At 32.4% G+C, this 14,892-nt stretch overlaps 1 protein-coding gene across 1 annotated transcript; it reads right to left on the minus strand.

Annotated features, from left to right (window-relative positions):
• Window positions 1-4,274: 4,274 nt before the first annotated feature.
• Window positions 4,275-13,873, minus strand: LOC145326004 (protein PRRC1-like). The gene is made up of 15 exons (XM_080169077.1): window positions 13,758-13,873; window positions 13,352-13,450; window positions 13,012-13,039; window positions 12,316-12,407; window positions 11,958-12,018; window positions 11,563-11,696; window positions 10,993-11,090; window positions 10,514-10,591; window positions 9,774-9,814; window positions 8,985-9,050; window positions 7,899-7,966; window positions 6,229-6,292; window positions 5,599-5,668; window positions 4,972-5,038; window positions 4,275-4,751 (listed from the first exon to the last, which is right to left on the minus strand). Exons 1-15 carry the CDS (start codon window positions 13,830-13,832, stop codon window positions 4,737-4,739), a joined length of 1,056 nt encoding a protein of 351 aa, XP_080025203.1. The 5' UTR covers window positions 13,833-13,873; the 3' UTR covers window positions 4,275-4,736.
• Between the last annotated feature and the right edge of the window lie 1,019 nt (window positions 13,874-14,892).

A 14,892-nucleotide genomic window follows, 5' to 3' on the forward strand; every position in this document is an offset into this window, starting at 1 on the left:
TTTTCTTGGGTGTTGGAACACCCCATTCTGACCCAAAAAACAAAAATATCCCCCCCCCCCCATTTTTTATAGGTACCTAATTTTGGATCCTGGAAAGGAAACAATGTGAAACCTGCAACTTGGTTTCCTTTCCATGATCCCTGTTTTTTTCTTTTCAATTATCTCTTGGGGCAGAGCTCCTAGAGGCTATGGGTGAAACAGCTAGTGTATAATAAAGTACATCTATTGTACAAATTCATTGTACATTATTAGGTAGTAAGTTGCAAGTATGTATGTGAGTACGTCAACTAAGATATTACATGAAATTGAAGAAGGACCTTTTCTACCATAATTTTTAGTGGAAAGAAGAATTAGTCCAAGTCAGGTTTGATATGGATTTTGTCAAACCCTCCTAGTATAAAACAAATTAAGAAATGAAAGAATTATGTAAGAAATGCAAGGTAGATAGATGTAAAATATATCCTTACACATAAAAAAGCTCTAATACAACAGTAATTAGATCAGTTCAATTTAATCAACAGACAAATGAACATGCTTGCTCAAGCAACTTTTAAATTTTAAATTATAAAAATAAAGAAACATTTTTTACAGTTTGCATCCTGGCTCTACCTATCATCTTCAACCTAGTCAAGATTGTGAAAGATTCATCTTGCAGATGTGTTGGTCAGGAATATTGGATAGCCATTGGGAACCAGCTCTACATACCATACCTGGGTTATCAAACAATCAAAAGTCCTGGTGACAAGAAAATTGAAAAATATTTGAATATGAAAGTAAGTTTAGTTAATTCATATAAGTATCTGCTTCAGTAAAAAGTTAGGTATTAATAATGAAGTTATGTTTTAAGATTCTTCTTTAGCCAACTTTTAAAATAAGTAGCTTTGATGATATATTCTTTATTTTGACATTATACATTGCAAAAAGTTGCCATGTTCATAAAACATGGTCTTCTACTATTCAGATATTTGATTAGTTACATGATCTTATTTGTTTCACACTGTATGGTAAAGGAAATATTTTTTTACTTGGTAATCCATAAAGAAATATCAATTGTCCATAAGGAAACACAAAAAAATCTAAACAGTTTTATAACTACAAATACATATTTAAATATAATTTTTCTTATATTACATTTGATATAATATTATTTACTTTCAAAATAAAGAATTACCTTATGCTGATTCTTCTTAAATTTTTAGATATGTGAAGTAGGAGGTGAATCATTTTATCAGTGTGCTTTCCAAGTTTTCATTCTTTTAAATTCTGGAATACCAACTGGTAATGTTCTTATTCCAATCATTGGCTACCAAACAGCCATTCCAAACTACTACATCAACTATTTCAGTATTCTCATTTTTTTTGTGTCCATCTGGTACTCATTTTCATCCTATAGTTTGTACCTACTTTGTGGAAAAGAGTCAGGACTGTGGAATGTATTTAAGTATGCATGTTTTAGCCTTGTAAATCTTATACATATATTTTTACTTCCCTTATATGTAGTTTGTTTTGCTAGTATTGAGCCAATAATTGCAAACAAGTATTCTGAAATCTACATCAAAGTAAATACAACTTTTAGAACTATCAAATTTAAAACTTTTGACAACCCAACAAATTATCTGGATGTTAGTTTTGATGTTTACGATGATTTGACAGCAACAATGTTTTATTTCTTAGCTGTAATTATTGGGCCAATGTATGATATTATCATTACAATGTTTATCTTAAAAATATGCAATCTATGTAAAAAAAATTCTAAATCAAACATCAGAGGCCATTATTTTTCCTTTTCATCGATATTGAGAAAAATTGATGCAAACACTTTTGTAAATGTTTTCAATATTGTATTTCTAGAATTCAAAGAGAGACACGCTTTTCAAGATTTGACATCAATTTTAAAATTGTGTTGTACTTTTGCATCATTTCAGATTATTTCATCTTTTTTAACACTAGCGACATGTTATTTTGTTCTTGGACAAATGTATAATTCAGAGCAAATAGTTGCATTTCAGTTTGATGATTGTAAAAAACTATTCACATTTGACTCTTGTGAACAAGTTCACAATAGATTGTACAGATTTCTTGATATTCTAGTTATGTTCATAGTATCTAATTTTCTGTCTGTTTGTTATTTGATACTTTTAATACCATGCATCAGAAACAAAGTTGTAAGATCAGTTTTTATAATTCAAGAAGAGAATGATAATATATACCTAGACAATGTGAACAAGAGTGATGAGAACCACAGTGTGGATGATCATGATATGCATAATCATGAGCATGACAACAATCATGAGTAAGATATCCTTAATCATTCTAAAATGATTCAAACTCTTCCATAGACTATGAGGAGACCTAAGTTAAAACTCAATATGGTAGACTTATATACCTATATACCCTATATACATTTTATTAATTTTACAGTTTTTATGCCAGTAAATTGTTTGTATTTACAAATATAAAATTTTGCAAAAAAAAATTCTAATATTCTAAGTCTTAAACCAATGTTTGAAATTTTACAAATGTACAAAAATAAAACTTAGCTTGTATTTAAAATTTGGCATCTACCATGAAGTATCATCAATAAAATTGTTCACATAGTATGAACATTGTAAATAATTTTTGTCAACCAAAGCCCAAAATGATATGAACATAGAAATATTCGATAAATATTATGTGCATAAATCTTAGATTATTCACTAAGATCCGCTTTACACAGGAAGGAAGGGGACATTGGACTTCCTTACACACTGGTACTCAAAGTGAAATTCATGTTATCTTATTAGTTGGCGCCAAACTTTGGGTACTTTGATTAAGTTTTAATTGTTTTTTTGAACAAATTGTGTTTCCACGTTTCAACTAATTTCAGGTAAGAAATATACAATGAAATCTTCCCTTTACTTTCCGAACCTGTATTATAATACTAAAGGCAAAGTTTCAAAATTTAATTTATGGAACCATGATTTGTCGTCCATTGTCCTATACTATTCTATACAGGAATTTTAAGGGATTAGATATTCGACGATAAATTGAAAAACATACCCAATTATGACTAACAAAATTATCCCTATCTGTGAAACTATTGGTTGTACTCTAGTCTAGAGTCCACTCCCTCCGTGCATCTATTGAATGGAAGAAAATAAATAACACACAGAGAGAATAATGATTTGAGCCCTGTTGCAAGCAAACTTGGCAATACAGGGATATAATAATGTATTATAGACAGCTTTCCGCAGATAATAAAACCAGTTTTGTTAGACCCAAGAGGTTTGACCAGATCTGGTTTTAATCACATTATCTTTATTTTAATACTCGTGTAATACAATGCTTTACATGATTTTTTAACATGATTGAGAACAGGTTCGAATCCAGCGGAAATTAACCGGTTTCGTACCCATACTGGAAAATAGAATAATCTACCCCAAATAATATAATTCCAAGTATGGCTCAATGTCAAATTGGAAATTTTTGGGATATTTTGTAAAATATCCACGGATTGTCGGGTTAGAGTGTATCTTGTACTGCGTAATACTAAAGATGTTAAAAATGGATCCTGATACGTTGGAATGTATTATTAGTTGGGTAAATGAACAGGTGCGACTCATAAACTATGCAGTTTAAGACCAAGGTCGTTTAATTAAGAAGTTAATTAGCTCTGAAACGATATATTTTTTTAAAGATCTTTCATTCTTTTTTTCCTGAAGAAATATTTTCAATGAAATGTATTTGTTAGGGGACCTCGGAATTGGTTCATGTCAGAAAAAGGAAACCAGTAAATATAATCTAAAAGCTATATAGGTTTGGCATATCGAGCATTAATTTTGTCAAATTCTCAAGGTGACCGTGCTATCAGGTATGCAATGCATAACATGTATTTTAAGACAAAAATTTAGTAGATTATATGTATGTTTTCATGTATTTTTTATGCACCGGATTCTGTACTCAAAAATGAACTAATTTAGGGGTTATGTATAATTTATAGCCTATAGCCGCAGCTGAAGGAAATATTAAGACACTCGAAGTACCAGCCATCAAATCTTATCCGCAGCCAAGTCGCTATGTAGCAGCTGGCGCGCGACGCGCAGTCACAGCTGGTAAGAATCCAAAGTCTTGAGGACCAAAAAGTTTAAATCTAAACGTTTCAAGGCCCGGTATTGCTCTTATAGTCTGTCCATCCATTTTTTGTATAAATGATGTAGGTACCTATCCTTTATGTTTTTTCATCTGATGTATTAAAAATGTCTAAGACTATCAATACTTTGTAAAAATTTATAAAATAATACTGCAATTCTTTATTCTATAGATAAATACATACAATTACATATAAAATTCAACTACAATAATAAAATTCATTCAAACTAAAGTCATTGAAAACTTAAAATTCTCAAAAAATAAAATGTTTCTCTTTAATAATAAATCAATTTATTAACATTGAAAGAATTATATGTCGTCTTTGGAGAGATATTTTTAGGTGAACAATATAGTATTTTGGAGTTAAAAATCATTTAGTATTTTAACAATACCTTTTCAAAAAAAAAGATAATCCAAAGAGCAAAAAATATTATCTAGCTAAACAGAATTTCATTCTCAAATAAAACCAATTTCAAAAATCACAATTATAGAGTTAGGGCTAAAATATAAAATAAAATAAAATCTAAATTATAATCAGATAAAAATTTCAGAATCAATATGATTAGATCACCAGAAGTTTCATTCACCAGAAAAAATCACCGATTCTTTTATACATTTTCAACCTAAAAAATAAAATAAACCTAGAAATATTATTTTAGACTGTTTTCCTCGTATAGTAATATAAAGTTACATAATATTAATTCAAAGGCCCGCGCAAACATCAGGTAGTTTCGATATGATTTTATTATTAATAGCAAATTCTCTATATTTATGAAGGTTTAATATGGCTAAGACCCGATTTCAATCCAACAGAAATCAATCGGATTCTAAAAATAATATTACCTGGGCTTGTATTTGTTTCTGGTACAATCCTGCCAGTCCTTCACCAGCCAGCAGCAATAAACGACGTCTAAAGTTAATAGAATTAAATTATTATTGACTTTTCATGACATCAGTGGTGTGCACAGGGTTTTGACATTCCCATTACAATTTTTTACATCCCCTCAAACCAAAATTAAGCGAAGTGTGATCTCAAGAGGGGGAGGGATGTAATACAAAGGGGTGTTATTTTACTGTCAGAGTGTTGGATACACCCACCCAGGTGTCCACCCACCTACATAAACAACAAACTCAAAAGTCAGACAAGAGTTCTAGATAGTTAAATTGACAAATCCTTCCTTGATTTTAGGGGAGTTTGTCTTTTTTTCACCCCGCTTGTCTTTTTTTAAGGGGGGGGCGGGTTAGTATCTTTTTAAGTGGGATGTAGGGGGGTAGACACCTGTGGGTATATCTATTCTATTCCACCCCTACTAATTTTACCAGGGGGGAGGGGGAAAAATGGAACTAACTAAAGTTCCTATATGTGTATTTTTGACTTAATAATGGGGTTTAATGAATCAATTTATCTGTTCCTTTTATTACCTACCCTTTAAATCTCTTCATTTGTATGAAATAAAATAAATGCAAGACCTGGATAATCCTGTTATTGCCGTCTGCCATTCAGAGGGGGGAACATTCAACTTTTCTGACATCACCTTACCTAGGTAAAATAGATTCATAAAATACAAACAACATTTACAGTTTATAGAACACGAGTAAATCAATGAGCATAAAAAACCAAGAAAGTTTGAAATAAAGTGATTTTTAGGCTAATAAAAAGAAAAGGTTTTATTTTTGACTTATTGCAAAAAAAACTTTGTTTTGCGCTATAACCAATATATAACACTTTTTCCGAAACATTGCATTACCGACTTGACAACTAAACTGTTGGTTCTTGCTTTCAAATTTGGATATTCGAGTTTTTACATCTTTTAGTATAAAGTAGAAGGAAATTGCTATATTTAATTTATAATTATTGTGACTAACAGGTTCTAAAAATTAAGTTGGATTGAGATAGAAACATTACCATTCTTTTGATAAAGTTCTACATTAATAAGTTAAGTAAACTCAAGTTGGCAGTTTTAATTTCTTCTGTTGAATAAACTTTTAAGATAAATTCATACCAAATATTTCCTTTATGTCTTAACGTTATATCTAATCATTATAAGTTATAACTTTAGAACAATGAAGTCATCATTACTCAACAGGCCAATGACTAACCTATAGGTGTAGAAAATCCACTCCATCTCTTAGGATAATCTTGAGCTGTTGACTGCTGTAACACCTACAACAAAATATATTATTAAGGATCATAAAAAATAAATCCAGGGTGATAAGACTAGGTATTTTATTAATCTAGTAAAACAAAGGACCGGGAAAACAAACCAGGAATTAATTTCATGAATTTTCTTATATTATTCAAGGAAAATTTTCTCTAATACGACACGATTTTTTCCTGTCTAGCTTAGAACCGGTTTTAAAATTAATCAGATTTGAAGCAACTATACGAAATATATTTCTTTTTCCTAAGGGAGTTTTGATTTTCGTGTTGTAAAAGGAGAATATACCTATAACAAACATAGGCGTCCAAGGGGGGGGGTAATGGGCCATTTGGCACCCCCAAACGATTTTGGGGGTGCCGTAGGCACCCCCAAAATTTTGTGAACAATACCCCCCCCAAAAAAAAATTACCCCTACCTTGGGGGTGCCGTAGGCACCCCCATCGATTTTGGGGGGGGTATTTACCCCCCCCCAAACCATTTTGGGGGGGGTAATTACCCCCCCCAAAATAAATGTTCTTTAAAAAAAAATTTTGGGGGGGGTATTTACCCCCCCCAAATTGAATGTTCTTAAAAAAAAAATTTTACTGTCCAACCAGTTAAAACAGTTCTTAACCATGATAACAAAAAATTTAATAGTTTGATCATGTTTTATTTGCTTGGGCCTTTATAAGGGCTAAAACCATCCCGGGGATCTATGATGTAATTGTAAAGCACTGAAGATTCCATAAAATAGATACCTAACTAAATTAAATATTTCATTAAATAATGAAAAAGAATTTCTATAGGCGATTTCTTTTGGGAGGATGTCAGGGTGTCTCAAAACTAGTTATAAAACTTACCAGGACCTAAGAAGCTTCACTTTAAAGTAAAATCATATTGGTTCATTGGTTAGTGAGTTAATTATTGTATTTTTATGTTCTAAAGAATGAGATACTACTATATATTTGAATAGTAGTGGCGCCCTTAGCATCTAAGAACTCGTGTTTTCTAAAGGGTAAAAAGGGAGGAGAAAAATAGCCTAAAACCACTCAAAGGATTGACCTATAATAGTGTGGAACCATCATGGGATCTATGTGAAGCTTTCCTAAAAAGGAGAACTCAGTATTAAAAGTAATGAAATCTGAAGCTATAGTCAAATAAACCTTACTTACTACTTTATGTTATAATATAGTACTTATTAACTTAATAGATTAGGTAGGTGCTTTTTTTACATAATTAAATTACCCCCCCCAAAAATTTTACCCCCGGGGTAAATTAGTTTGGGGGGGGTAATTACCCCCCCCAACAGATTTGGGGGGAGTATTTACCCCCCCCAACAGACTTTCGGGGGGGTAATTACCCCCCCCAATCAAATTTTACCCCCGGGGTAAAAATTTTGGGGGGGGTAAAAAAAAATTTCGGCGCGCTTCGCGCGCCATTTTACCCCCCCCAAAAACGAATTACCCCCCCCCCCTAAAATTTTTTACCCCCCCCAAAAAAAAAAGCTTGGACGCCCCTGATAACAAACATTTCTTTAGGTCTAATTATAAAAAGTTACACATCACACCCCTCACCCCTTCATAATATCGCTATAATGAACTCTTCATAACATCGCTATAAGGAACTAACCTTAATTTGTTCGACTGGAACACTCGTTGGCTGTGAATATGTCTGTAGTTGAATCTTTCGTTGCGGATCTTAATAATTTAAAGTTAGGTTTAGGTAAAGATTAGGTAAAGCGACGTAGGAAAACCCACGTATGGAAGATAGAAAATTAGTTTTCCATAAAATAAGTCATAATTGTAAATCAATAATTTGCAATGACAAGGCATGTTTGAACACCTGTTTTAATATCTACGCATTAAAAGGGGGGAGGCGGATGTGCCACTTTTAGAAACCAAAACTAAAAGTCAAAGGAACTCAACTAAAAAAAGAGTTACAGGTCTGACATTTTGCATGGCAATTGCTTTATAGGGTTACAATATGGAACAGTGAAGAAACGGCGGCGCAACCGCCGAAAACCGCCGAGAAATTGCAAAAAAAAAATTCGGCGGGAAACCGCGGTTTTCGGCGGTTGCGCCGCCGTTTTTTCACAGTTCCATAGTGTACCCCTATAAAGCAACTGCCATGCAAAATCTCAGACCTGTAACTCTTTTTTTAGTTGAGTTCCTTTGTTGACTTTTATTTTTTGTTTCTAAAAGTGGCACATCCGCCTCCCCCCTTTGTATTTTCAGGAAATTGATAAAATACAAATTACGATTCATCATATAGAATGATGAACAATAGATTGCCTGATAGCCAATAAAGGACGGGCTACTACACCCCCCTTGGTGTATCTCTTAACCAAATCTTGTTTAATGATATGCATGATTAGATTAGATGGTCAAACGCCCTTCAGTCAACCAACTCTTTGACTGCACGACCTTTGCTTGGGAGTCCTAACTGTGCATGGTAATGAGTTGCATCTGTTTTGGGCCAAGGCATTTCACCTACTCTAACCAAAGCTGACATAGCAGCAGTTGGAACTATTCAAATGTCTTTTGCTGTGACAAGGTTATGAGCCGAGATTCAAACCATTTACCTTCTCGACAATGAGTGTACTATTGTATTACAAAATGTTAGTATGTACTCGATATAAAGAGAATGTAACGTAAAAACAGACATAGAATAAAAATAGAATAGCTACCTACACTACAAAAACTTCCTACATTTTACCTGATAAAATAAGACAGCTCATGTCTAACCAGATGTTTTCACTCACTTCATACAGAAAGTTCTCAACTAAGAGTTTATATTTTCAATGCAGTTGCTTTTGTTTCCTCAAATATTTTTTTAACTTTTTGCCAGTGTTGCGGAGCTGGAGCCGGGAGCCGTGGAGCCGCCATATTTTGCTGGAGCCGGAGCCGTAATTTTCGTTAAAAAACGGCTCCGGACTAGATAAAGAGATTTTTATAATTTATAATTTAGTAACTCTGTTTTGTCATGTGCAAATGCCCCTATTAAGTTTTCAAGTCCATTTTTATCAAAAATTAAACTTTTAAAACCTTCAAAAGTCATTAATAGACGTGGGGAAAAAAATATGTCGAGTTTTTTCTTGATTTTAGGTCGGAGCCGGAGCTGGAGCCAGAGCCGCACCAAAATCAAACGTCCCCGCAACACTGCTTTTTTTAAAATTTATATCCACAATTATTTTTAGTTTTGTGACATTTCCCTAAAAAAACAGCCTGTAGTAACCGTAGGACAAACCTAGAGTTATCCTGAAAAGTACAAAAAAGTGGTCTAGCTGTTACAGGGATTTTCAGCTTTAGAAAAGCAAACAGACTTTGTAACCTACTTATTCATAGCTATTTAATATGATTAAGTACATTTCTTTTGATTTTTAAAAAATCTCATGAAATACAATAATTTTTGCTCTAAATGTCTAAAATTACAAATAAAACATATTTAGATTTGCACATATAACTACCTAGTTTTTTTTTTAAGTTTTAAAAACTGCATTGAAACCTGAAACTACAACTGTTTCTTTTTGAACTGATCCTGCTTTTCTAAAAAAAAAATATTTTTATAATTTTACTAAACTAACCTAATAAATCTATATTCTATATTTCCAGGGGGATATCTTTAGATAATTTCAGCGGTCTTTGTAATATTTAGGCTAAGTAATTTGAATTAAGAGTATCCCCATGGATTAACAAAGCATTATGGACAAAACATAGACAAAAAGATGGACAACGGAAAATTCATAGCACCTGGCTATTGGACCAGATAATCTTGTGGTAACAGACAGACCAAAGGACAAAGTGAGTTAATGGAAAAGAGGTGAGTATCTCGTCAACATGCAGTAGCAGTCGAGAAAATTACATTTAAGGTATGGAAATCCAAAAATGATTCATTAGTCTGGTTTAAATGTCAATAAAAAAAAGTTTTTAAATTTCTTTTAAGAAAAGGGTCTTTTTTTCCAGGGGCGATTTCCCCTGGGAGGGTGGTGGTACCCTACCCCCCAAAATAGTTGTAAAACTTCACAGGGGCCAGAAACTATGAGAGCTACCCTGTAAAGGAGAACCATATCGGTTCAGTGGTTAGCGAGATCCTTTGGTATAAACATACAGACAAACAGTAACACACAGACAGACAAACAGAAAGACAAACAGTCAGACAAACAGACAGACAAACAGACAGACAAACAGACAGACAGACAAACAGACAGACATCCTGTTACTTTATTATAAGGATGTCTTTCGCACCTGAGTGAGGAAATACGTTCTAAGGCGGCCTGCTTACCAGAGGCAAACCCAACTGGCTGTTCTGCTATTGATGTTGACCTTGGGGAAAATAAAAATCTAAATATTAAGAAGTAAATAAGGTGGCATGTGACAATAACACTCAAAAATTACATAAAAATTAGATATTTTTTGCTTTAACAATTTTTTAGCATTTAAAACAAATACCTACACAGTCTATTCTTGCCATTTCTTGTAAAGATAACCAACCCATTTTTAAATCTTTCAATTCCACATGTAACTTTGTACTTGAATAACACTCATTTTACAAAATTTTATTCAAATGATGAGGGCAATGGTAATGCTAGGCATCAGGAAATTGTTTATGAACAAATAGTGGATTTAAATAGGCTCAAATGTAATTAAATAGAACCTAAAAATACTTTTTAAAAAACGAAAATTACGTTCTTTCCTAATAATCTATTTTTTAACCTAAATCTTACTTTGAAGGTAGTCCAACTATTGTTGCTTGTCCAAAAACATTTTGAAAAGCTTCACGTATTGGCAGCACTTTATCATCTTTGTCGGATGCAACCACAATCTGAACAAAATAATAACACTCTAAAATAGCCAAGCCTAGTAAGCCAGAGCAAAAACATCGAATCATACATAGCAGCCAAAAATAACCTTTTTCTTCATCTTAAAAATGGACTTAAAAGATACTTTAGATCCTCAATTGTTCGCATTACTCTTCTCATTTAGAAAAGTGCAGGCATGCATAGTACAGAAACAACACATGTCTAGAATCAAGACAACTTCACTTAATTTTAAAAATCCTTTAAAACTAGAATGATTATTTCCATAATTAGCTCAGTAATAATAAAAAAGGAAAATGTTATTCAGTAAGAATAAATAGAAATCATTGGGAAAGGTACAATACAATGAGTTTGGTTATTCTCAAAACAAAATGTAGACAATTTGTCAGGCGAGCTATATTAAACAGTAGCTCTAAGAACATAAAAATAACATTAATAGGTTACCTACAAAAGAACAATTCCCAGTGCAATGCATACCTGAACATCGCCTCCAGAATGGATAAAATCCTTCATTTGAGGGTCCAAGGTGGTTATAACATTTTCCGTTACACTTCTAGTTTTCTCAACAACCTTTGATATCAAGCCATTGCTACGAACCCAACCAAACATTCCTAAAAAAGTTTTGATTAGCTGCGTTACAAACAATTAACGCAAAACTTGTTCGGCAGCAATATGTCAATAATTTGATTAAAAGGTACCTACAGTAAATTATAGTACAGTTAAAAACAAAACAAAAAACTCCTCAAAAGTTACTAACGGGCGTACTTTTAGCATATAGACGATTAAAACTTGAAGTTAGACAAAAACAGGATCAATGAATATGCTTCAAAAATTTTTAAATATAGAGTATTTTCGCTTCTAAAAACGACAACCTGCTGATGACTGGGCTTGATTGGGGTCAGCAGCTGTTGGTGATTTCGGGGATTTTACTTCCTAAAAAAATTAACAAGAATGGCAAAATCCAATAGTAGCGAAAAAAGTCACAGATGCCCGGAAAATTACTTGAACTGTGCAGACGTGCCTTTTATGTCTTGCTATTAATTCACAAAGTTCAAGTGAGAAAGGACAGAATTTGTTTTTAAAATGTCGGACAAAAACAATTTTGCAAATCTCCCAATTGAGTTAACAAGTGAGGATATCTCCACTAATATCATGGAGGCTATCACAAAGCTTACAGAAAAACAATAACTAAATTAAAAGAGATTTACTTACAAAAAGATGCATGCTTACATTTAATGGAATGTTGATAGCAGCTTGGCCTGGAGACGGGCTGGAAACAGGAACTGCAGGACTATTCCTCTCTGGAAGTGTTGTTGGTCTACCTAATATAAAACAAAATTAGGACTTTAAATTGAAATCAAGGATAACAACATCCATAAAAGTGAAGCTCAGAAATGGTCGGACAAGCGAACATTAACACTTGTAGAGCATCAGATCTGAATAAAGAGAAGTTTTAACAAAATTTCCAGTAAATTTGTTGCAACTGCTTAAATACAAGATACTGTTAAAGTACATATTTACATTTTTTTGACTTGACTATAGAGAAGCTTCTCTTATATCATTGTACTATGTTGACTTGTCATAGGAATCAGTATTCCAAAAATAAGATGAACAGGGTAATTATATCATATAAAAATTTTTTGTCGAAAATCCAGCATGTATAAAATGGACGTACAAATAAGGTTGCATCGCTTTCTAAATCGCACTTAATTTTTATAGGAATTTTCCTGCAAAGTTTGAAGTCAATAGGACAATTCTAACAAGTGGTCCTGACTCTGCAGGGCTAATCTTGACACAATGTAACCGAACCTTGTTTTTATGGTCAAACACTAACACAGAAATAATACCCCCCCCCCCAAATACTTTCAGATTTACTGAAGGGTAGAGGGGTATGAAGCTACCACTTTTCCTAGCAACAATTCTTACCTGGAACTAAATTGTGTTCCATAATAGGCCTGGATGGAGCAAAAAAACTATAAATAATAATACAGGTAGCAGATTTCAAAACTCTTATCCGCACAAAAGAAATTTCTACAAAAATTGCAATAGCCTAGTATTTTTCGGTTGTACTTGTTTAGGTTGACTTAAACAAAAAAAACTAGCTAACCTCTGAAAGTCTTTTGTAAACTGAACTATACATTCTAATTCATAAGTTGCAATTCTATCAAGCATTTCAATTTAACAAAATTGAAAATCAAATTTTATAATTGTTGACTTACTAAACGTATGAAAGACAACTGCTGATATTATTCTATAGTTATTTATTCCTTGCAGGGACTGAAACAAGTTTTGGCTGGCCAGAGGGAACCTCTATGTTGGTTAGAATGTTCACTGATGATGTCTCCTCTGTTTTAGTTGCAACACCCTGATACATTGTCCAACAATATTATATATATAGTTTATGAAGTAGTTAATAATTTTTAAGAAAATTTTGTCTTTTCTTTTTAAAAACCTATCTAAAAAATATTAAAACTTTAAAATTAAATAGTAGACTTTTTTATCGATAGCTTAAGATTTTAAAAGCTACTGAACCGATAAAGTTATCTGTTGTAGAGAAGTTTTGTATAGGCCCTGTATATCTACATAATGCAATCTTCTTTCAAGTTTAAAAATAGAAATAGTTTGGATAGTCTAAACATCATAAAAAGTCTAAAAGCAAGAATTTTTTTTACCTTCCCGACAAATTCAAATTCTGAAGATTCTCTGGAACCCTCATTGGTGGTAGGTGGGGGTAATATAGATGCCATTTTTTAATTTCTAAAAATATACATCAAACATTTTACTACAGTTTCTCACAAAGCCAAATAAAAATGTCATTGCATTAATCATGGCTTTTAAATACATAAATGTTTTTCGCCTTTTCAAGTTCTTGCTTGCCAAAAAATCGATTTTATTTTTAGGAAGCCTCCTACAGGTCCCAAGGTGGTTTTAGGCTCACTATTTAATCATATCTATAAATTTAAGTATTGAGACAGTTTAAAAGGCTATATACATTCTAGCCAATTAGAATACAAAGCCCCTGATGTGTTAGGGGCGCAGCAGCTACCTAGTAATTCTAAAAATCAAAAATTCATAATTAATATATATAATAAATCACACTTTAGAATCATTTTAGGCAGTTGTTTGATTTTTAGAAAGATTAATTTAGATTCACAGTCTTCATATTCATAATTGGTACTACGCTGGCACTTTCTAGCAGACTGATTTTTGTGTTGACATTTCAGTCTTAGGCTTATAGTAAACTAGGAAAATAATATGATTTTTTTATTTTCTTTTTTTTTTAATTTTAACAAATTTACTATCAGCCATGAAATAAAAAGATTTCATAGATTTTTCATTTTAAACATCGGATATAAATAGAAAATAACAAAAACAATGGATGTAGAATATACTTGGATATTATGAAAGGGGAAAAATTGCCGTCAATTTAGCTTGCGTGGTGGCAAAGGTAGTTGAAGGGGAATCGTTAATTTAGCCCGCTGCAAGGTTCACTTTATTAGGGAACATGAAAATCTGGTTTAGGATCTAAGTAATAATATATCCATAACAATAACATATGCGATACGGTATTATTAAACAGCATATGACATCCTAAACTGTAAGGTAGTAGGGTGTATGTGTGTAATTTTACATGTCTGCTAAGATCTCAGATACGGCTATAATGATATTTCAACAATTTACAGGGAAATTTCGGATTATTAATTATTATTATAGGAAAGTGTTTTATTTCGGTGATAGAGTCCTGAGTCAATCAAACAATTGCAGTAATTTCAAACACTTTTTTTCAATAGTTGGTTTTATTTATAT

The sequence above is a fragment of the Acartia tonsa genome, chromosome 8, assembly GCF_053477335.1.
Source record: "Acartia tonsa isolate MP-2025a chromosome 8, ASM5347733v1, whole genome shotgun sequence".
Classification (NCBI taxonomy): domain Eukaryota; kingdom Metazoa; phylum Arthropoda; class Copepoda; order Calanoida; family Acartiidae; genus Acartia; species Acartia tonsa.

Bases quoted from the DNA above. Each gene is read 5' to 3' on its own strand.
- LOC145326004 (XM_080169077.1), bottom strand. From the start codon at position 13,832: ATGGCATCTATATTACCCCCACCTACCACCAATGAGGGTTCCAGAGAA. The intron at 12,408-13,011 runs GTAAGAATTGTT...GTTTTATATTAG, and splicing joins GGAACACAATTTAGTTCCAG to GTAGACCAACAACACTTCCA. The intron at 5,039-5,598 runs GTCTTGCATTTA...TATTAACTTTAG, and splicing joins GCAATAACAGGATTATCCAG to ACGTCGTTTATTGCTGCTGG.